The 25003-nt window shown below is 33.7% G+C and overlaps 2 protein-coding genes across 3 annotated transcripts; both read right to left on the minus strand.

The window, feature by feature from the left end:
• Positions 1–345: 345 nt before the first annotated feature.
• LOC114262360 (pentatricopeptide repeat-containing protein At2g22410, mitochondrial) lies at positions 346–2592 on the minus strand. The gene is given in 2 exon segments (XM_028202725.2): positions 346–595; positions 597–2592. Coding segments are annotated over 2 exon segments (2001 nt in total). The 5' UTR covers positions 2486–2592; the 3' UTR covers positions 346–483.
• A 2298-nt stretch (positions 2593–4890) lies between these two features.
• Positions 4891–14993, minus strand: LOC114262359 (CASP-like protein 5C1). Of its 2 annotated transcripts, XM_028202724.2 has the most exons (3): positions 14571–14993; positions 5352–5484; positions 4891–5264 (listed from the first exon to the last, which is right to left on the minus strand). In XM_028202724.2, exons 1-3 carry the CDS (start codon positions 14699–14701, stop codon positions 5073–5075), a joined length of 456 nt encoding a protein of 151 aa, XP_028058525.1. In that variant the 5' UTR covers positions 14702–14993; the 3' UTR covers positions 4891–5072. The 2 variants fall into 2 exon arrangements, with proteins under 2 accessions (XP_028058525.1, XP_082723345.1); XM_082867219.1 differs by lacking the exons at positions 4891–5264; positions 5352–5484 and adding an exon at positions 10487–12545 and having other exon boundaries at positions 14571–14957.
• Positions 14994–25003: the final 10010 nt, after the last annotated feature.

Below are 25003 nucleotides of genomic sequence, written 5' to 3' on the forward strand. Positions count from 1 at the left end.
AAATTCCCTACAAGGATCAACTTATTGACCATGGATCATAAATGCAATCCTCAATCATAACTCAATCGAATTGTTCTAATGTGATCCTGTAGTCCTTCATTAGTTTCTTCACACCATCCCATCTCCGGTTTCACAAACGGGTGCAACAAGCACTAATCCCAACCAGAAACTCAAGCTTCGCAGGCATTCTAGAGTTGATACCTTATATAATATGTGTACTGTGAAGGTAGTTCCAAGCGGTCCAACATTTTTTGAGACTTCAGGCTAGACATCAAAATGAGGCCTCTCATCTTACTGAACCTTTGAAAAATTGGGGCCTTCGGCAATAAGAACTTTTTGAAATTTTTTGGGTGGCCCTTAGGTGATAGGCTAAATAGCCTAATGGTTAAGCCACCTTTATCGTCAAGCCAGATCCCTTTAGCCTGCTAGATGTGATCATGGATTCCCTCACCACGTGTATGCAATGACATTGTCACCACAGGACTAAATTTCCTCTGCATCCAAAAATTCCCTCGAAAGGTCGCATAAATACTTTGCTGACTTTAGATGGTCTGTTAATTGATCAAGGATGACATAGATACAACTTGAAATTTCATTTCTCGTCATCAGCCACGAATTCATGAACACGTCCATCTATTTCAACATAGCTAATTGCACTGCCCTTTTCAATCCCGTGGTCCTTCATTAGTTTCCTTAATTTTTGCACATCTTCCCATCTTTGAGCTTCACAGAATATGTTTGAAAGAAGAACATAAAGTCCTCCACTATACAGCTCCATCTCCAATAGCTGTTTTAGAATTTGCTTCCCAATCTCGACATTGCCACGCATCCTACAAGCACCTAGCAGGGCACCCCAAACTACAACGTCAGGCTTCATTGGCATGCCTACTATCAGCCCAATTGCTTCTTCCAAGAGCCCTCCTCGCCCAAGAAGATCAACCATGCAGGCATAGTGCTCAATTTCACGTGGTACTCTGTAAATAAGTGTCATTCTGTCAAAATAAAATCGCCCAATGTCTACAAGACCGCTGTGACTACACGCAGAAAGCAACCCCGTGAAGGTGATCCCATCAGGCCTTATCCCATCAGCTTGCATCTTTTCAAAGAGCTCAATAGAATTAAATCCACACCCATGTAATGCAAGGGCCCCAATCATAACATTCCATGACACCACATTCTTCTCTGGCATCCCAAGAAAAATATCTAAAGCAGTTTCTATGGCACCACATTTTGCGTACATGTCTATGAGGATGTTAATTAAAGAAACACTGGGCGTTATATTGTTGTTGTAGATGTAATCGTGGGCTTTCTTTCCCATAACCAAATCACCAAGTTGACAACAGGCTGAAAGAATGATAGTTAGTGTAGTCTCATCAGGAACCACTTTCGAATAATGCATTTCGCAAAAGAGATCCAAAGCTTCCCTGCAGCGACCTTCTTGAACATAAGATGAAATCATGGAATTCCAAGAAACAACATTTTTCACTGGAATTTGATCAAAAACTTCCCGAGCACAATCAATGAGCCCATGTTTAGCATATGCACTGACCACAGAAGTCCATGAAACCACGTTTTTATCAGGCATTTGGTTAAAAAATGCTTGAGCCGTATGCAAATCCCCACACTTAGCATACATATCAACAAGAGCATTCTGCACATATATATCAGTTTCGGCCCCAGTAATCTCTATATAAAAATGTACATATCTTCCCAAATGTAAATCAAAAGTCTGCGAACCGACAGAAAGGAGGCTAACAAAGGTAAACTCATCAGGCTCCATCTCAAGTTCTAACATTTCACGAAAGAGTAAAAATGCTTCCTTGGAACAACCCATCTTCGAATACCCCCCAATCATCGAGTTCCACGAAACCAAAGTCCTCTCACTAATTTCATCAAACACTTGACGTGCACAGCAGATCAACCCACAAACAACATACACATGAATAAGCGCATTTTGTACACAAACTTGGAACCCAATTCCCAATTTAATAGCTTGACCATGAACAACAACACAATCCAAATACGCCGAATTGCACGCACATGCCTTGAGAACAAAAGGGATAGTGAATTCATTCGGAGAAATACCAGAACCAATCATTCTGTGGTAAAGAAAAACAGCCTTTGATGGGTCATCACTGTTAGAATAACCCCTTATCAGACTATTATACATGAATCGATTGTGTTCGATTGTGTGATTGAATATGAACTGGGCATATTCGAGATTGCCGGCATCGGAGACAGCACAGAAGGAAATTAGCTTGCCAAGAGTGAGGGTTTGGTTAGTGAGTCCATGGAGGATGATTTGGGCATGGAGTTGATTGAGTTCTCTCATGGTAGAGCATTTTTCTAAGAGGAGATGGATGGTCTGGTGTGAAGGGGACTTGAATTTGGAAGCCAAGGCAGTGTCTGTGGATAGAGAATGGGATACAAAGAGGGTGTTTTTAAGGCGGGAACCAACTGTCAAACGTTTGAGATAACCGAACATGGTGTTGAGTCATTTGGTTTCAAGTTTGGTAACTGTTTTTTGAGTTAATAACATAATACAATTTTGTATTTCGATAAATACTTTTTTTTTTTAATTTTTAATTTTTTTTTCATCATCAAATATGCGAATCTAATTGTTGGAATGCATTTTAAATATTTTATTATAGTTTTAAATATTTTTAATTGATTTTAAATTTAATTAAAATGTTAAAATTAAGACTCAATTATGGCTGAATTAAGCTCAAATAATCAAATTTATTTCTTTTCGCACTCTATAGGTTATGTTGGGATTGTAAATTTGCTAATGAAAAAAAGTAAGAGAAATAAAATCACTTATACATAATTATAATTTTTGGATAATAAAGCAAAAAATAGACATTTAATTTTTAATTACTATTATTTATTGAGCCTCCGTTTGGGAAGTGAGTTGGCTTTTTGACTTTTTAGCTTTTTTGACTATATGAGCCTGGGCTCAAAAGCTTAGTTTGGGAAGGGCTTTTGACTTTTTGGCTTTTTTATTTTTTTGTAAGAGAAGAGTGTAATGATTATGAGGTTGGATGGGATGTTTTGTCTATTGTGGCTCATGAGCCTATTCTGTCTTTTATGACTTATTGAACCAAAAAAGCCCAATGAGCCCTTGCCAAACCAACCCTCATTTTCTTAAGCCAAACAAGGAGAAAGGTGGGGAAAGAAAAAAAAAAAACTTCAATTTACTCAATTTTGTTTTTAGGGGTATTTTTTTTAAGGTCCCTGATATTATGATTTCATAGTATAAAGGACATCAAATATTTTCATGATGTCTAAGGTCCTTAACATCAATCCAGAGAAAATTGGTCCAGAGAAATTTCAGTCCCAGAGAAATTCTCTCCAGAGAAAATTGAACTTCTCTCCAGAGAAATTCTCTGGATTCAAACCAGAGAAATTCTCTCACTGCACAAATTTCTCTGGCTCTTTTCTAATTTTTACATGCCATTTACACTTCACAATTAGTGATTAGTATTTCTGATCCACAGCTAATTAGTATAACAATTCAAGAACATGTATAACCACTTAGAATAGTAAATTAGTATAACAATTCAAGAACATGTATTTCTTTTCTAATCTACAGGCAGCCTCTGAATCTCCAGAGAAAATTGGTCCAGAGAAAATTCGTCCAGATAAATTTTAGTCCCATAGAAATTCTCTCCAGAGAAAATTGAACTTCTCTCCAGAGAAAATTGAACTTCTCTCTAGAGAAATTCTCTGGATTCAAACCAGAGAAATTCTCTCACTGCACAAATTTCTCTGGCTCTTTTCTAATTTTTACATGCCATTTACACTTCACAATTAGTGATTAGTATTTCTGATCCACAGATAATTAGTATAACAATTCAAGAACATGAATAACCACTTAGAATAGTAAATTAGTATAACAATTCAAGAACATGTATTTCTTTTCTAATCTACAGGCAGCCTCTGAATCTCCATCCATTTATTTGATACAGAATCATAAATTTCCCCAGAATCCAAAGGTTCATCCCAGGATCCCAGCCCTCCTACCGCGATCAGTATAAACCTTTTACAACCTTTGGTGTTTGAATGGTCACTTTTTTGTCTGACAAACTTGTATGGTTTTATATTGGGCAACAATGAAACATCATTTTCATCAATAGAATTTCTGAAGTGACGCCTCACTGAAAGCCTGTGGGGATCATATATGCCACTGTAAAGCAACAAATCTAAGATACAAGACAACAAAAACCACTCCAAAGAAGATTTACCTGACATCGTGTATCATTTAGACCATACACAATTTTTAGATGCCTCTTTAGTTTCGAAAGTAGCTGTAGCGCAATAGCCGAGAGTCTCTCGATTTTCTTTGGCACACCTTCTTTCAGGTTCGTGTTTCTTCTCTCTCTCATCTGTTATTATATATATATATATATATATGCTAGCAGGGTTTGCAAATGCAACAATCTATAAAGCTCGGCTACAAGCAGAGAAGGGTCGAAGATGGAATTGGCATCTTTAATCTGATCGGCGGAGACGAGACCGGCGTAAATGGTGTCGGCGATGGAAGAGAGCGTGTCGGAAGGACGGGTTTTGTACTGGGTAGATCGCGGATCCGGGCGAGAGAGTAGAGTAAAGATATTTAGGGACCTTAGACATCAAAAAATAATTTTGTGGATCTCTTCCATTACGAAAAGTGGGAGAGGGACCCTAGACCAATTTTCCCTTATTTTTATTTACCTTTTTTCTCTTTTTCTTTTTTTAGACTTACGCTTTTCTCTAGTGGATTGGACTGTCCAGTTCACTAAAAAGAAGCCTAATTCACTTTTTATTCAAGTATGTTTATAAGGTTAGTCAATTTTAAAACCCCCCAAAAAATTTTTGACCAATAGAACAATAGCCATCCAACACTGGTTCTTTGCTTTTCAGAAACTTAACTACTCTTTCCCCATCAAATTTTATTATTGAAAATTTACTGTCAATGCTGACCACTATCAATGTAAAATTTCAAAATCCAAGCAACCACAACTATTTTTTTTTCTCAATATTTCCAATTTGATTTCATTTCTATAGATGGCTAAAGCCAAGACATATACACTTCACAGAGAAGGGAGAAGCCAGAGATTGAAGAGAGACGATGCTAACGATAGAAACCAAGCCAAGAAAGTCATAGCAGCAGACAGTTGGTATCTACTACACAACTCTGCGCTGCAGAAGGAGCTAGAAGTGATGAGGATCTCTGACACGCTAGCTGTTGAGCACGCTGCCGCAAGCGACAGAAACGAGAGAACCTGTTAAGTAGAACAACAATATTTCATTTATTTTGTGAAGAACATGATATATTGAGGGGTCACTAATGAATGGAAAGAAGCACTTACCCAATCTCCAATGACGATGACGGACATTACTCCCAGCTGACGAGATGGAGGTTTAAAAAAGACGGAATATACATCCACCACTGCCAAGGTCAAGCTCCATGGGATCACTAAACCCATAATTGTTACCAAGAAGCTGCAAAAATAACAGATAGATTCATCTTCCTGTGATTTGATAGTGATGCAAATGTGCAGTGTGCAAAATGAGTCCAATATCTAGATTGCAATTTGGCACAACAGTTATTACAGTCAGAAAGAAAATGTTTTAGAGAGCTAAGGAATGGAAATACATATTTTCTATCCAGAAGCGTATCCCTGCTTCCAAACAAAAAATTCTTAAAATTGAAAATCACATAATTATATAAGTTTCACCCAAAAGATTGTTTCATCTGTAAGCAAAAATTGATTAGAATAGGAGATAAGTCCAAAGAACTCTGCTCTCCAACTTCAACCCACCCAAATTCTTCTCTTCATACTCCACAATAATGGTTCTACTAGAATCCTTCCCTAACATCATTTCTCCGTCAGCTTTTTCCTCTCACTACCACAATTGCAACCCAAAATAACACCATTATGATATTACAACACAGCCCTTAAATATCACAATAAAAGTGGAAGTGAAGCCAATCTTAAAGCTTCTATTAATCTTGTCTTGGTTTCTCATGCTCTTTGTCTTCACATATTTCTTCCTGATTCATAATTATTCTGAAAATACATCTTCAAAGAAGGGATGTATCCTCCAACCGAAAAATATATTTAAAAAAAAAAAAAAATACTAGTTGATAAAGATATCATCAAATTCAGCACTCTTAAGTTTCAGGCTGATCATAATATCCATACAAATACCATAATTTAACATTTCCTTAAAGTTCTGCAAGATTGAAATTCTCTCAAGCTTTCAGATTGAAGCACCTGGGTTCAACTAATTGTACCCACATAACCTTCCCATATAAGCACTCTTCTTACAGAAGTTTTTCAAAGAAGTTGCCATCTTAAAGCAGCCATTCAGATACTACGGTACTGCCCCACAGTTTGCATAAATCTAAAACTACTACTAATTTCTCAAACTACTTTCCTGGTCACTAATTCACCTGCTGACATCTTCAAGAGGCCAAATTAATTGACACACTCTAATCAATTCAAGATGTATGATAGATTTCTGGCAATCACAATATATACTTTATACCGTCAACTATCAAGAGTCATCCCAGTTGATGAAGTATTCATAAGTGCATAAATCTAAAACTAATTGTGCTTACTAGTTCCTTTTCTTTTTCATGGCACACAAACACTCTCATGCTCTGTACAAAGCAATTACAACTTTAGTGGGAAGAATCAATTAGTTGCCGAGTACCCATATTTGATGAAAAACAAGGTTCCTTAACTTTTTACCCACAAAATTGAATCAATCTTCATCCACAGGGTATAACTAATGGTCACAATTCACAAAAGCTTCAATGCCCCACAACTTAGCCTTTTCTAATTTCTAAAACATTTTATTTTGCTTCACTTAATTTTCATTTCCTATCACCAACCTGAATTCTTCAAAATGCGCCTCAAAACTATCACACTTGACCTGTCCAAATGATTTGTTTTCTCCACACCCCAATAAGATGTTGGAACAATCTTCTGTGTAAATAAAATAAATTGAAACTAATTTAAACAAAATGAATAAATAACGTATCGAATTTATTTATCGAACCGAATTAAAAATAAAAGACCAAGTCGAGTGTGTGACACTCTGTCCTTAAGACAGATTCGCCCCGCTACAGTGCTTACGGTTGAGTGGCGTCTATCTCCCAGGATACAATGATCTTCACAAACTTATAGTAACACTCCACACAAATTTGTACGGCGAACTAGAATCTTGTGTTCTTATACTCTCTTTAATTTATCTCTAAAACTAGAATGAAGATTAAAATGCAAAGGAGAAAATTCTGGACAGCAATATGAAAATTGTAGACTAATTTTTTTTAGATCACAAAAACACTGCTGGAATGTTGGTATTTATAGGCAGCACAAGTGCTGTCCGAACAGGTATAAAATTCACATGAACAGGTGTGGTTTGAATCCAACAGGTGCTGTTTTGAAAACAAATAGATATGCTGCCAGGTTTTGAATCTGTTCGGAAGTAACAGATCTGTAACTGCTGGGCAGTTAAAATCAAACCTGCTGGGTAGTTTTTCAGTTTGAATCTGAGAGGAATTTCGGACAGAAGGAGACTTAAATGTTGGACAAAAATTGGAATTCAAATTTGAATTAAATTCCCGCAATGTTTTTTGAAAAAATTCAAATGAATTTTGTCCAAAAAATTAATACAAGAACCGACTCGACCCACACTCGTGCCCGGCATGGCTCGGCTCGGCTCTGCTGGACGGACAGACGGCGGCAACGCGCGCGCGCGTGTGGTGGTTTGGGCTAAGGTTCACTTTGTCCATAACTCCTCCCTTCTACAAACTTGGGGTGCCCCTTGGGACCCAACTCAAGTGTTGTAGGCTAGAGCTTATATACTCAACAAAACTCTCTTTAAGATTCAATGTGGGAGAAGCCTCACAAGGAAACCTACATTAAAAAAACTTTAAATGTCCATTCCATGAACCTGAAAACGCCGTCATATTCCCATTCACTCATAAATGGTTTTGACGAACAATGATCTAAATACAACAACATGATCTAAATACAGAGAGTACAGAAATTGAAAATATTTTGCAAATGATAGGTAACTTTTGGCTTTAAACCTTCTCTTGTGAGACACTATCGGATTTACTAGCTAACCAGTGAACATGATGTCTTGAACTGTTCAGCCGTTTGTGTAAACCAAGACAATAGAACTCACACAGTATATCCCAGACACAGTTTAGTTCTCACTATTGTGTTCATTTTGGCCCTGAACAATCTGGTCTTTCATGAGTGCTCTAGAGAATTGTAGCCCTTCACAAATCTCATAGAACCGGCCAAGTTCACACTCACATAGGTGATTCTTATGAAGAGCATCCTGCTATATTCCACTAGCTTTACCTAAATATAAGAATCATTAAAAGTTTTACTTAACCTAAAACGCTGCAGACATCACTATTTCATTATAGAAATTGGTAGGAGTTAGACTCCCCAGTGATCCTTCTGAGTCATACACAACTCGGTTGTCTCTTTGAACCTAGATCTTGGGATCTCCAGTCAACTAGGTTGGGTTGCCGTTGTGGTAACTCTTATTTAATAGGCTTTAGTCCCATTCCCCTCGATGAATTCTCAACTAGCTCTCTTGCTAACCCTTTGGTTAGTGGATCCGTTATGTTGTCTTTAGACTTTACATATTCAATGGAAATAATTCCATTAGAGAGTAGTTGTCTCACGGTGTGATGTCGACGACGAATGTGTCGAGACTTACCGTTATACAAATGACTCTGTGCTCTACCTATTGTTGATTGACTATCGCAATGTATACATATAACAGGCATCGGTTTTGGCCACATTGGAATATTTTCAAGGAAGTGGCGAAGCTATTCTGCTTCTTCCCCAGCTTTGTCTAAAGCTATGAATTCAGATTCCATAGTAGACCTAGCAATGCAAGTCTGTTTAGAAGACTTCCAAGATACAGCCGCCCCACTAAGAGTAAAGACATACCCATTGGTGGACTTTGAGTCTCTTGTATCCGATATCCAGTTTGCATCACAGTATCCTTCAAGTACTGTTGGATATCTAATATAATTAAGCCCAATGTTACGATTAAATTAGAGATATCTAAGAACCCTTATAATTGCTTTCTAGTGTTCTACTCCTAGGTTACTCGTATATCTACTTAATTTACTTACTGCATAAGCTATATCTGGGCGAGTACAGTTCATCAAGTACAATAAGCTTCCAATAATTTGGGCATACTCTAATTGAGAAATACTTTCCTATACATTCTTAGATAGAAACAAATTAACATCTACAGGTGTTCTAGCAAGATGATCATCATCTTTGCTGAATTTATCAAGTATTTTCTCAATATAATGAGATTGTGACAAAGCATAACCTTTTGACGTTTTGGTAATTTTCATACCAAGAATTATATCAGCAATGCCCATGTCCTTCATGTCAAAATGCTTATTCAGCATTTTCTTGGTAGCTTTAATTATATCATTATTACTACCTATGATGAGCATATCATCTACATAAAGACATACAATGACATAACCTTTGTCTATGTTTTTAATATAGATACATTTTTAAATCCATTTGACATCATTGTCTTGTTAAATTTTTCATGCCATTGCTTTGGCGCTTGTTTTAAACCATATAATGATTTAACCAATTTACACACTTTCTTTTCTTTACCTGGAACAGAAAAACCTTCTGATTGTTCCATGTAAATTTCTTCATTTAACTCACTATTTAAGAAAGTGATTTTTACATCCATTTGATGAATTTCTAAATTGTATAAAGATGCAATGGCAATTAATATTCTAATGGATGCTATTCTAGTGACCGGTGAGTATGTGTCAAAGTAATCAAAACCTTCTTTTTGTCTAAAGCCTTTGACCACAAGTCTTGCCTTTTATTTGTCAATTGATCCATCCGCTTTTAATTTTCTTTTGAAAATCCACTTGTACCCAAGAGGTTTACAACCTGGTGACAAATCCACCAATTTCCAAGTGTGATTTTGCAATATGGATTCAACTTTACTATTGACAGCTTCTTTCCATAAAGGAGCCTCAGGACTGGACATAGCCTCTTTGAAAGTTAAAGGTTCATTTTCTAAAAAATATGTTAGAAAATCTGGATCAAAAGATTTTGAGGTTTTAGCACGTTTACTACGCCTAAGTTCCTCTTTCTTATTTTGATCTAACTCTTGTTCTTGATCCTAACTAGTAATAACATCATGAGATCTTTTATTGTTACTAGTTTCTTGTCTAGTCTTATTTGGAAATACATGTTCAAAGAAAGATGCATTCTGAGATTCAATAATAGTATTTACATGCATTTCGGAATGTTCTGATTTATGAATCAAAAATCGATATGCACTACTATTCTTGGCATAACCAATGAAAATGCAATCAATGGTCTTAGGACCTATCTTAATCTTTTTAGGATTAGGAATAGCCACTTTAGCCAAACACCCCCAACGCTTTTAAGTATTTGTAGGATGGTACTCTTCCATGCCACAATTCATAAGGTGTTTGATTCACTTTCTTTCGGGGTACTTTATTTAAAATATAATTTGCAGAAAGTATTGCTTCCCCTCACAAGTTCTGAGGTAATCCAGAACTTATTAACATGGCATTCATCATTTCTTTTAAATTCCTATTTTTCCTTTCAGTAATTCCATTTTCCTGAGGTGAGTAAGGAGCGGTGGTTTGATGAATTATTTCATGTTTTTTACAAAATTCACCAAAAGGTGATTCATATTCACCACCTCTATCACTTCTAAGTTTCTTGATTTTCTTACCAAGTTGATTTTCAACTTCATTCTTATATTGAATGAAAGTTTCCAAAGCTTCATCCTTTGTTCGAATTAAATAAACATAACTATATCTAATATAGTCATCTATAAAAGTGATAAAATATTTTTTCCCACCTCTGGTTTGAATTGATTTAAAATCACAAATGTCACTATGAATTAATTCAAGTGGTTCCGTACTTCTTTCAATTAAATGAAATGGAGTTTTAGATAATTTTGCCTCAACGCAAATTTCACATTTATGATTTGAATCATTGTCAAATTTAGGTAAACATTCCATATTAATTAATCTATGCAAAGGTCCATAATTAACATATCTTAGTTTACCATGCCATAAATTTGAAGACTCAAGCAAGTAAGAAGAATATGTATTTTTATTAATAACTGAGGGTACAACGGCCATTACATTTAACTTGAAAAGGCCATCAGACATGTAACCTTGTCCTACATACATCCCATTCTTAGTAAGTACACATTTATCACTCTCAAATGCTAGCCTAAACCCATTCTTAATCAACAAAGATCCGGAAACAAGATTCTTGCGAATGTCCGATACATGCAGCATATTGTTGAGAGTGAGTTCTTTTCCAGATGTCATCTTCAAAACAATCTTCCCTTGTCCTTCAACTTTGGAAGTTAAGGAGTTTCCCATAAAAAGTTGTTCACCATTGTCCACTGTAGAATAAGATGTGAACATCTTTTTATCGGCATAGATATGGCGAGTAGCACCAGTGTCCACCCACCATTCTTTAGAATTTTCGACAAAATTTGCCACGGAAATAACTGCAAAAAGATTGATGTCATCTACACCGTTGGAAATATTGTCCACATCGGTCATATGGGCTTGAGCAGGCTTCTTGCTTGTTCTTCTTTTGTTTTTGCCTTTGCTACGGCAATCTTTGGCCCGATGTCCCTCTTTGTCACAGATGTAACATTTGCCATTAAACTTGTACTTTTTATTTTCCCTCCTTTTAGAGTCTTGTGATGAACTTTCTCCAGAAGACTTTCGTTTCTTGGTTTTCAAAGCATGTTCCACCACATTTGCCTTAGACTCCATTGGATGCTTACCAGCCTGCTTTTCAGAATTACAGTTGTCCTCCTCAATCCTCAAACGCACAATTAATTCTTCCATAGACATTTCTTTGCACTTGTGTTTGAGGTAGATTTTGAATTCCTTCCAACCTGGTGGTAATTTTTTAATTAAGGCTGCAACTTGGAAAGATTCACTGAGAGACATGCCTTCTGCGTGAATGTCATGCAGAATGAGTTGGAGATCTTGAACTTGGCTGATCACAGTTTTTGAATCAACCATTACAAAATCCAGGAATTTGCCAACCACAAATTTCTTTGAGCCGGCATCTTTCGTTTTGTATTTTTTCTCCAAAGACTCCCAAAGTTCCTTTGCTGTCTTAATAGGACTGTAGACGTTGTATAATGTGTTGTCAAGTCCGTTCAAGATGTAGTTCCGGCAAAGGAAATCAACATGTTTCCAAGTATCGACCACAGCAACCACTTGCCGATCGGTTTCATTTTCTTTCAAAATAGGAGCATCCTCACGGAGGAAACGAGTCAGGTTCAGAGTTGTGAGATAGAACAACATTTTCTGTTGCCATCTTTTAAAATCAGTTCCTGGGAACTTCTTTGGCTTTTCACCGTGATTTACCGGTATTGTCCCAACATGAGAGGGGGTTGGCGTCATTGCAGCCACCACAGTAGTACTTGTTTGAGCATTTGTTTCAGTAGCCATCGAATTTATACTACACAGAAAATTAATCCAAATTCATAGAATTAAATTCTGTAAAAATAAAAGAAACAAGAATGTAACTTTTATTTTTCAATTAATTTGGAAATAAAATAAAATTTTATTTAACCAAATTAATTCCACACAGAAAATTAAATTTCTGTAACACTTCAATAATTAAAATATTGAAACAGAATTTTAATTAATGAAAACTCAGAAAATAATTTCTAAAAACCAAAATTAATTTCTGAAAAAAAATTTTACAAAAATATATTCAGAATTGTTAATGACACCAGTATATTACTACTAGTTGTCAAAGAAAATAGACAGTATATTACTACTATCTGTCAAATAGCATATAATCGCTATTTATTTTTCCAACCAGAATATTGTTTTGTAAATCCACAGAAAATAATTTTCTTAAAAGAAGAAAGAGAAAAGGAAACAAACGAAAAATTCTGTAAACAGAATAATTCAAATCTGTCTTAAGATTGATGGAACAATCTTCTATGTAAATAAAATAAATTGAAACTAATTCAAACAAAATAAATAAATAACGTACCGAATTTATTTATTGAACTGAATTAAAAATAAAAGACCAAGTCGAGTGTGTGACAATCTGTTCTTAAGACAGATTTGCCCCGCTACGGTGTTCACGGTTGAGTGGCGTCTATCTCCCAGAATAGAATGATCTTCACAAACTTGTAGTAGCACTCCACACAAATTTGTACGACGAACTAGAACTTTGTGTTCTTATACTCTCTTTAATTTATCTCTAAAACTAGAATGAAGATTAAAATGCAAAGGAGAAAATTCTGGACAACAATATGAAAATTTCAGACTGATTTTTTTAGATCACAAAACACTGCTGGAATGTTGGTATTTATAGGCAGCACAAGTGCTGTCCGAACAGGTATAAAATTCAAATGAACATGTGTGGTTTGAATCTAACAGGTGCTGTTTTGAAAACAAACAGATATGTTGCCAGGTTTTGAATCTGTTCGGAAGTACCAGATCTGTAACTGCTGGGCAGTTAAAACCGAACTTGCTGGGCAATTTTTCAGTTTGAATCTGAGAAGAATTTCGGACAGAAGGAGACTTAAATGTTGGACAAAAATTGGAATTCAAATTTGAATTAAATTCCTGCAATGTTTTTTGAAAAAATTCAAATGAATTTTGTTCAAAAAATTAATATAATAACCGACCCGACCCACAATCGCGCACGGCACGGCTGGCGGCGGCGCGCGCGTGGTGGTTTGGGCTAAGGTTCACTTTGTCCATAACTCCTCCATTCTACAAACTTGGGGTGCCCCTTGAGACCCAACCTAAGTATTGTAGGCTACAGCTTATATACTCAACAAAACTCTCTTAAAATTTCAATGTGGTACAAGCCTCACAAGGAAACCCATATTAAAAAAACTTTAAATGTCCATTCCACGAACTCGAAAACGATGTCATGTTTCCATTCACTCATAAATGGTTTTGACGAACCGTCTTCACCGTGTGACTTATCACACGGCAAGGAATGCTTTACCTCTTCAAACCCGTCTCAAAAGACGTTCGGGCCCACTCAATTTTGAGCTCAAAGTTAACCTAAAATAAGCCTAATAAACCAATTTTCCAACATAAGAAACCAAATCATGACTGGTGGTTTTCACCAACACAAAATCCATTTAATTCTGATCATTCTCCACCAACTTTCACTGTTACAATACCCAATTCTCTTGCCTCATGATCATCACAACTCAAAACTCACACATACACACAGTCACGCACACATGCATCCATACAATAATAAAACAGAAATAAGCAGCAAATGGTTTCCCAAATTCTACAATCATGGGTGTTTTCTATTCCACTCCTAAATAGCTAAAAAAATAAAGAGAGAAGGAAAACAAGTTGATAAAATCAAATTAATCAACAGTGCCTAGAATTGGAGTCCAGAACAGAAACAAAGACATGGGTATTGAAAAGCGAGAAGAATTAGAAGAACCCATTAAACCCAATTGGGAAGTGAAGGAGGGAAAGCAATCGGAATTACCAGAAAGCAGTATAGCTATAGAACTCAACATCCAAACACATGAAGAGGAGAGAAGCGATCGAGAAGATGGCTTGACCCAATCGAAGAGCCAAGCTGGCACTCGTCCCCAAAGCCCCTGGCAGTTCATCCATCTCGCATGCGAGCCTTGCTGTCGATCTTCTTCTTCTTCTGGTTGTCGTGAAATTCTTCGACCCAACTCGCAAAAGCTCGTCATAGCAATTCAGTTGTCTGAATCGGCCATGCCACGTTGCTCATCTGAACTCGATTGGAAAAGAGAATTGAATTTGCCTTGATTTGATTTATTTTATGGGGATTTGAAATCGGCTGATTGAAATTTTAGTAACTGACTTTTTTTTTGTTTTTTTTTGCCAGAATTGGTGATTGGTTGGGAAAATGTTTGTGACTAAAAAACGGATAAATATTAGTTTTTTTTAAGAGAATTTAACCCTTTTTTTTATAATACAATTATTATATTTTAAAAATATTAATTTTTTAAAATTATCATTTAGTAATATATATTTTTTAAAAAATCAATTGTCATAATTATAATTTTTATATTATTAATAAATTTAAAATAAAGATAAAATAAAAAATTTATGTTATTTTATTATTAATTTTTAAAAATAAATTAATATATTAAAGTAATAAAAGATAAAATAAATAATTAATATTTTGGAAGGATGGGTATATGATTTGAAAGGTGGGTAATGAAATGAAAAGGGGGTGGGAAGACTTTTCAACTTCTTCTTTCCTTTTCCTTTTCCTTTTTTATTTTTATTTTTTTGAAATTTTATTTCAGATTTGAAAAAAATATTTTTATAAGCATTAAAAAATTAATTATAATATTTTTTAATATAATTTTGTAATTAATTTTGAAGATTCTTTAATTTCCTTTTTCTTTTTTTACTAATAATGATTCAACTTCTTCCACTGTTTGGTGGGGGAAATTGGAAATTGTAGGTCCGTGGAGAATCTAATTCTACGTGCCGGCTGTGTGCTTCTAATGGCACCGTGTCATCGCAAAATTTGTAGATTATTTAGAGCCTGTTTGGGAAGGAAGTTACGGGCTAAATTAGTCACTACAGGACGAAATTGGCTAAATTAGCCACTGCAGGACAAAAAGGCTTCAGGATTGCCACCAAGGATCCTCTAGAGTATTTTTTTCCTAAAGTTTCCTAAAGTGGTGTATTGTGTGGTTGAGATTTAATGTTGAAAAATTGATGTGACTTGTCATTAAATCTCAACCACACAATGCACCACTGTAGGAAACTTTAGGAAAAAAAAAAACTCTAGAGGATCCTTGCTCTCAGGATTGCATCTTACATACAAGGAGGCATGAAATTACCAAATTATCCCTGGGTCTTTGTTCACACTATCCCGTTCTCGGGGGAAAAAAAAAAAAAAGAACATTTGCTACGTCATGTGTACAAAATCGTGAACTGAGCCACGTAAAAAAATAAAGTTAACAATTAATGTATACAAAAAAAAATTTACCAAATTAATGTACCAAAAAAAATTTACGCGACAAATTAATTTACCAAAAAAATTAATTTAACAAAAAAAATTTACCAAAAATTTACCAAAAATCTTTTTTTACATTTGCCACGTAAAAAAAAAAAAGAACATTTACCAAATTAATATATACAATTTTTTTTGACAAAACCGTAAATTAAAAAAAAAGAACGACAAAAATACGGCTCATCCAAAAAATAAAAAATAAATTTTAAAAAACAAAAATGAGCATTTTCCACGTAATTTACAAATACATAAAACACATGAAACCCCATTTTTGAAATATAAACACAAATTAATGTATACAAAAAAATAAAATGACAAAAACGTAAATTAAAAAAAAAGAACGACCAAAATACGGCTCATCCAAACAAAAACAAAAATAAAAAACATAACAACAGAAATTAGCATTTGCCACGTAATTTATAAAAAATAAAACACACGAAAATCCATTTGTCAAATATAAAACCAAATTAATGTATACAAAAAAAAAAATTACAAAAACGTAAATTAAAAAAAAAACGACAAAAATGCGCCTCATTCAAAAAAAAAGAAAAAAAAAACTAAGACATAGTTAAAAATAAAAATCCAAGACAAAAAAAAAACATAGTTCAAAAAAAACATAGGTATAGTAAAAAAAAAAATTAAAAAGACAAAAACATAAATTCCCAAATAAAAATCGAAAAATTTAAGCACAATACCCCAAATCCAAACCCAAAATGAAAAAAAGTAACAGGAAAAAAAATTAAGCAAAATATGAAAAATCCAAGCGCAAAATAAAAAAATTTCAAACAAAAAAAAAAAATAACGCAAAATCCGTCAAACTCAAAAAAAAACAAAAACAAATAAAAAACTAAAAAATTTGGATTTGCAAAATTCGGGAGATCGAAACACAACATAAAAAAATTGTCAACGAAAAAACATAAAGCAAAAAATGCCAAAGCGAAAACCCCCCCCCCCAAAAAAAATAAAAAAAGGCAAAATCGAAACCCCAACATAAACAAATTAAAATAAAAAAGAAGAACCAAAATATGGCAAATTCAAACCCAAAATAAAAAAAAATAAAAAATAAACAAATTAAGCAAAAGTCGGCAGATCGACACCCAATATAAAAAAAAAAGAAAAAGAAAAAAAACACAAAAAAAAAAGCCAAATCCAAACCCCCCAAAAAAAAATAAATAGCAAAATACGCGAAATCAAAAGATAACATAAAAAAATTAAAATAAAAAAATAACCAAAATATGCCAAATCCAAAAAAAAAAAAAAAAATAAATTTAAACAAAAATCCAAAATTGAAAAAAAAATACCAAAAAAAAAACAAAAATTTTTTTTCCCAACAAAAAGCCAAAATTATAAAAAAAAAAAAAAAAACGAAAATATGCCAAATTCAAACCCAAATAAAAAAATAAAAAAAATGGAAAAGGGCAATTTCGTCATTTAACAAGATGACACCTCACCAAAAAGCTAAAAAGCCAAAAAAGCCAAAAAGCCTTTCCCAAACCAGGCTTTTTAGCCCCAGGCTAAAATAACCAAAAAAGCCAAAAAGCCAAAAAGCCAACCCACTTCCCAAACGGAGGCTTAGTAATTTTAAAATAATACACTACATTATTTACATTATGTGACTTTGTTATATTCTATCTTATTTCTCAAAAATTATCTAACATATACATTCTTAAAAAATGTATATTATATGCACCTCTAATTAACTGTTTTTTTTTATTGAGGGATTTGGTAATAGATCCCTCACCGTCTAATTTGTCTTTTTAAAGGACAAGAACTATATAGATCTTTTCAAAACTCACTAATATTTTAAACCTTGTTTATTTTACTAAACTACCCTCATATATATATATATATATATATGTATCAACTCTCCTGTAAAGTCATCTTCACAGTGAATTTCAGAGTAAAATTTTACTCTGAATCATAGATGGATTACGAAATCAAAAGGACAAATTTGAATAACAAAATTGGAATGCACATTTAATTAAAAATATTGAATAATTAACTTACAATAGCAGCAAAATCACAATGGCAGGAACTACAAGCAGCACTCTTGAATTTTTCAGAATATATGTTTCTAAAATTTTTTCAGTCTGCCGAATGAGTTCAACTTGATTACATTAAATACAAAAACAAGGAAAAGAAAAGCAGCATTTGACTGATGAAAGCAGCTGGCAGCGCATGGGGCAAAGCAGATGCTGTCGGTTGCTTTCGGCTGATTGATTGAATAGTTGAGTATCTTTAAACAAAAGTTGACTGGGTGAGTAGTGACGGTGAACAGTAAAAGTGAACAGTAACTTTTACTATTCATTACTTTCGGTGGAACATGTGAATAATGGAATCAATATAAATACAAATTGGCAGCTTTTCTCAAAAGAGTATTGACTGAAGCTAATTTGCATCTATATGGAATCCAATGTTGATTATGCAAACGGATCCTGGGCATCTTGAAACTCTGGTCCTGAACATTGATTAGTTGATTCTTCAGAGGAGTGGGCATGTTTTGAACCTTCTTCTGAACTGTCTGAATCGGTGGATTGGGTTTTAGCTTGATTCAAAAGTTGGTGGGCTAACTGGATCATATCTTCTTTGGATGACTTGGATTTATTCTTGGTCTTGACTTTGGGCTGACCAGGAGGTGAAATGGGCTTTGCCTTTACTTTGGACTTTGATTTGGGCTTTGATTGGGCTGGCTGGGCAGCAACAGCCTTGGACTTTGATTTGAATGATTTGGGCTTGGAACCACTGGATGAGGGGCTTCCAAGGTTGACTGGAGGGAGACTAGGCTGACTTCCTTGAGTAATTGCAGCAGTTGGGTTCTGCTGGGCTTTAGCAAGAGCAGGAGTTGGAGCATATTGATCAGGTGAGAATTCCTCTTGAACAATTTCAAGAATTCTGGGCACATTGAACTTAACCCACCATTTGACTGTGTGTTGGCGAATGATGATGTTATCATCAATCCCATAGTGCCATTTGAATATCCATGAAATTTTGTATTTGGAAATAAAAATTAGCAATAATGGAAATTGTCGTTGGTGAGTAGTGAATGGGTAAACAGTGGCAAAATAATTAATTACTTCACTGAGATCAACGGGGAGGATATCTGAAATGGCTCCATAGTGAGTCCACCATCTCAGAAACCAGGTAGGAATTTTAGATTTGAACTTTTGATCAAATGATATGAACCAAGAATGACTGAAATTTTCATTTTGGTATATGAAAATCTTGAACCAGGCATCAATGTAATCATGGCAATTATATTGAATGGAATGACCAGGTAAGTCACGAAGCTGATTAGGATTTCCCCATTCAGCCATGGAAACAATGTTGTGAATATAAATTGAATGATATAGGATCTTGTAAGCATAAGTTCGATCCTGGATTGGTTTGATCAAAATTGAATGGTGATGGAGTAGAATGTCTTTGTAATAGGAGAGGGTTTTCTCTGGATGGGAAATGATGAAATGGCATCCAGAGCCAAAATGGAATTTAGCAATTTCGTTGATGGTTTGATTTTTTGGGTGACTGGGTTCTTTGTAGAACAGGTTAGTAACATGTGAATTGGTGTACTCAGATCGGGATGGTTTAATGGGGTTAACTGGGAATGGAGTAACTGAAATTGAGTGGCTAGATGCAAAGGGATTGGAAGCCAATGCAGATGAGTAATCAGGACGATAGATGTTACCAAGAGTTTGGTAACGGTTAACCATTTCAAGTGAATGAGATTGGGTGATGGACTCTAAAGGAGGAGGGACAATAAGTTGATTAGGTTTCCTGGAAGATGGGACCAAAGCCTTGGAGGGAGGCCTTGGACGAGACATCTGTTGAGAAAGAAACAATGGTTAGCAACCAGAAAGAAGATCTAAATAATCTTGATGACGATGTAAACAGTTGTAGTTGTGAGCAAGTAAATTGCGACGGGCTTGAATCTGATGGTAATTGATATATTGGGTTCTTTTGGTGGGTGGTCTGGCTAGTTTGAGGCGGTGAATACGATAGGTAAGTTGTCTAATTTGAGTTTTGAAATAGGTAATTCGGGATTTATGGTAAGAAGTAAATGGTGCAGTCATCCCTTACCCTCCTGTAAAAATTCCCGGGTAAAAAAATCAGGTAGGGAATTTTGACAACCAGGTATATAATTAATATCAAAATAAAAAATGCTTAAAATGGATTGCCAGCGGGCAAAAATTTGTTTACTAGCAAGATTTTGAACATCTTTTTTCAAAACATATTTAGCAGATTTGCAATCAACACGAAGTAAAAATTTTTGATTTAAAATATCATCTTGAAATTTTTGAATACATAAGACAGTAGATAAAATTTCTTTTTTAATAGTACTATAATTTAATTGTGCTTTATTCCAGACACCAGAATGATAACGAACAATTTGTTCAGATGATTGAGGAGTGACTTTCTGAAGAAGAATGCCCCCATAACCAATATCGGAAGCATCAGTTTGAATAATTTTGAATGAATTTTCAGTAGGAATACCAAGACAAGGAAGAGACTTAATATATTGTTTGACTTGTTGAGCAATAGAAGTATGGACAGAAGACCAATGAGGAGGATTATCCTTTAATCTATCAAACAGAGGTTGACAAGTTTTTCTAAGGTCTTTGTAAAATTCAGCAATATAATTGAGGGAACCTAAAAATCTTTGTAATTGAGTTTTATCCAGAATTTCATCAGGGAATTTGGATGCAAATTCAATGGATCTACTAATGGGTAAAATAGTATTATGATGAATATCATAGCCTAAGAACCTAACTTTAGTTTGAAATAATTTAATTTTAGGAGCAGATATGACCAGACCATGATTTTTAATTGTGTAAAAGAATGCAATTAAATGTTTCCAATGTCACTAATTGATTTTGAAAAAATTAATATGTCATCAATGTAAACAATTGAAAAATGACTAAATGGGTTGAATATGTCATTCATGATATGTTGAAATTCACTAGGAGCATTTTTTAAACCAAATGGCATGACATTCCATTCATATTGGCCAAAGGGTGTATTAAATGCAGTTTTATATCTATCTTTCGGATGAATCTGAATTTGCCAAAACCCACTTTTCAAATCAAATTTACTGAAGATAACAGCTTGACTAAGTCTTTTAATCAAATCTTTTTTATTGGGAATAGGATATCAAATCCATTCTAGAACAGCATTTAAGGGTTTATAATTAATAACTAAGCGAGGGACACCTCTCTCTAATTCAGCATTTTTGTTAACATAAAAAGCAGGGCAAGACCATAGTGATTTACTTGGACTAATGATGCGATTTTTTAATAATTCATTAATTTCTTTTTTACACATTTCAAGTAATGCATGATTCATTTGAATTGGTTTAGATTTAGTAGGAATTTGGCGTTCATCAAAATTCTTAATATAAGGTAAAGTAACTACATGCTTCTTCCTATGCCAAAATGCAGTAGGTAAGGTAGAACAAACAGTTGATTCAAGTTTTAATTTGAAATCATTGATTTGAGAAATAATAACGGGATCAGTTAATTGTTGGTCAATGCGTTTATAATTAATTTCTTCTTTAAGAAAATTTAAATGCCGAGTTAAGCGACTAATTGTATGGGAAATAGAACAATCTTTTAATTGATTTAATTTTAATATTTCAGGAGGAGATAAAAATTTAAATGTGACAGGTTGACCTAAAACATGTGTAGTTATTCCTGTACTAGATGTAGTAAATGGATATAATAAATATATAAATGGGGAACATAAGATAATTTTATCAGTTATATTTGTAACTAAAACAAAGGAGGTTTTAAAACATACATTATCTTGGCAAACATGAACTTTAGGTAATTTATATTTGATATGCATTTTACTGCCATTAGCAGAAATTAATTTCTCCTGACATTTTTCATAATATGCAGTAGGGAGTAAACCTTCTTGTATACAATTTAAATCAGCACCAGTATCAATTATAGCAATTAATTCTAATTCAAATCATTGATAATTATTTTAATTTTAGAATACCATTTTTGAATGTAAAGTTTATTAATTAGACTTAACATTTTTTCTTCAGGATTGTTGGATTGGGATTGGTGTGATTGATTATCAAATAACAAATTATCAGGATTAGTAGGATCAGAATCATCAGATTCATTTGGAGATTCATTATTATTATTTTGAAAATGATCTAAACTTTTATTAATTTTTAAAGTAATGATTTCGTCTTCTAATTTTTTATCTTTATTTTGTAATTCTTTAATTGTTTGTTTAATGTGATTGATTTCTTGTTGCAAATCTTGTAATGTAACTTCTCTTTGTTTATTTTTAAATCTATCTAAGGTTTTGGATAGACTAATTATGGGTTTATCAAACTTAGGTTTATTATCTGAATGAATTAATAAGGATTTTAATTTATCAATATATTTTTGTTTTAAATTAGGATCATCTAATTTACTAATTAATTCAATAAGAGAAGATTCTTTTTGAGTATTTTTTGTAAGAACAGTAATTTGTTTAACTGGTTTACAACAAACATCATTACATCCTATATTAATATTGTTATCAGAATCATCACTAGGTGATTGGTAATCAGATGAAGTATTGGGATGATCAGAAGAGGAATTACTGATATATTGATTTAATTGGAATATTTCATACAGTTGATTTTTGGAATTATCATCAATTTGAAGTTGATTAACTCGATCTTTTAATTTTTGTTTTTCTTTACATTTATTTGAATAATGCCCTTTTTGACCACAATTATAACAAGTAATATCTTTGGTAGATTTAGATTTTGGATGTGACTTGGACTTCGAATATTGCTTTTTAGGTTTAGTATAGAATTTATCATTTGACTTAGAATGTGAATAATTCTTTTGTAGTTATTAGAATATTTGTAGTTATTAGAATATTTGTATGATGATTTATGTTTATGTTTGGAATATTTGTGTGATTTCCGACGAGAGGGAGCAACAGGAGGTAAACCATATTGTTCGCAGAAATTTCCTAATTCATATTTAGCCTTATGTTTATCTTTGTTAGCTTTTTGAGTAAGTTTAAGGTCAATACACATTTTTAATCCTTCTTTTTGAATAACACTAATAATATCACCATAAGTTAAATTATCATATTCAATAACACCAGTGGGTTGACTAAGAACATCTCTAATTTTGTGAGCAAATAAGCTAGGTAATCCATTAATAAATTTTCTTTCCAAAATGATTTAGTACAGTCTTCTCTTAACATAACTCGAGAGGTAAATACATCATTGTACCATCTAAAATCACTTAGGGTTGGACAAGTAAGATTACTAAGTTGATCATGTAGGCGAGAATATATATTTGTAGGGGTACCAATAAAATGTCGGACTATTGTATAGATTAATTGATTGATTCCATCAGGATGACAACATCCAATAGTTTCATAAAAAATTGGTAGGCCATTTTCATCAGTTTGATTAGCATAAATGATTGAGTTGCGTTGTTCGTCAGTAAGGTATTTTTCCCACCATGATTTGAGCATACCAGTGAAACTAGAGGTAATTAAGGAAACAATTTCAGGTTGAGAATATTGGGGATAATTACTGAGATAACTATTTGCGACCATAGATAAATGATTTAATTTTTGAAGGATCTGATCTTCACTAAGACCATCAATATTCCATTCGTATAATCGTTTAGCAGATACAGAAAATTGATTATTAAGATTAGTTTCTTCAAATTGGAGATCAGGTGGAGTAGGTCGAGAATACCAGTTTTTGGTAGTTTGGGGATTTACTTTGGGATAATGAATTTTATTAAGGTTAGAAGATTGAAATTGTGGGGCTATTTGATCTATTTCATTATCAGTAGTTTCGGTTTCAGATTGATCCAAAACAGTGTCGGTAATAGGTTGGTGATTTAAAACAGTAAGACCTTTATCTTTGGACGTAGAAGTATCATTGGGATTTAATTTAGTAAATAGGTGTTCAATAGCTTTGACAGTAGATTGATCATTAGTAACTAAGCTAGTTCGTTTGGAATGGTGACTAGGGAGATTAAGTAAAGGTTGATCTAAGGGTTTAGTAGATTTTGCAGATTGTTCATCTAAATTAGTTTCTAGTTTATCTAATTGTTTACCAATGGTTTTGAGACATTGATTAGTATAATTATTTTGTTCAATAACTTTTTTAATTTCAGGGTCAGTGCCAGGAAATTTAAAAGGAGAGGTTGGAACTTCAGAACCTTGATGTTTAATAATTATATTTTCTAAAGGAGGATGATTAGAGCTAACAGAAGTATTGGGAGAAGTTTTCCATTTATGTTTTGTGATTGTGTTGATCTTTTTGTAATATTGATCTATATAGTTAAAGAAAGATAATTCAAAACCATATTCAACCATAAAATCATACCATTTTCTAGTTATTCTGGATTGTTGAGCAGAATTATATTTAGCACGATAAGCATGTCTTTTAGCTCTATTTTCTTTGGATCTAAAATTAATGAGTAATTTATCTAGATCAGGAGTAAAATCCTTTTTGATTGTCATTAGTTGAGGATTTACCGGAGGTATAAATTCTTCGAAATCAGTTTGAGTTGGAGAAGTATTTAAAGCAATGTCTTCTTCTGGTAAATGTGTGGGAGTAGCATAAACAGGTTTACTAATTTGGGAGGTGGTAGAATTATCAAGTCTTTTTAATTTATTCTGGGAAGTTTGGTTGGTTTGACCAAGATGTATTTGGTTATTTTTTCGAAATAAAGGGGTGTGAAATATTTCATCTTCAGTTGTAATTTCAGTAGGGACACTAGAAGTACTATTCCTAGAGGATTGACTTTGATTAAATTTAATTCGGACAGAACCATCATTGTATTGTTGAATATCTTGAATATCTTGAATTGAGAATTGTTGTTGATTGTGTTTGTAATTTTCATTGACAGCAACCCATTGATCAGGTAAATCTATATTCT

The sequence above is a fragment of the Camellia sinensis genome, chromosome 4 (genome assembly GCF_055761805.1).
Source record: "Camellia sinensis isolate YWXY chromosome 4, ASM5576180v1, whole genome shotgun sequence".
Classification (NCBI taxonomy): Eukaryota; Viridiplantae; Streptophyta; class Magnoliopsida; order Ericales; family Theaceae; genus Camellia; species Camellia sinensis.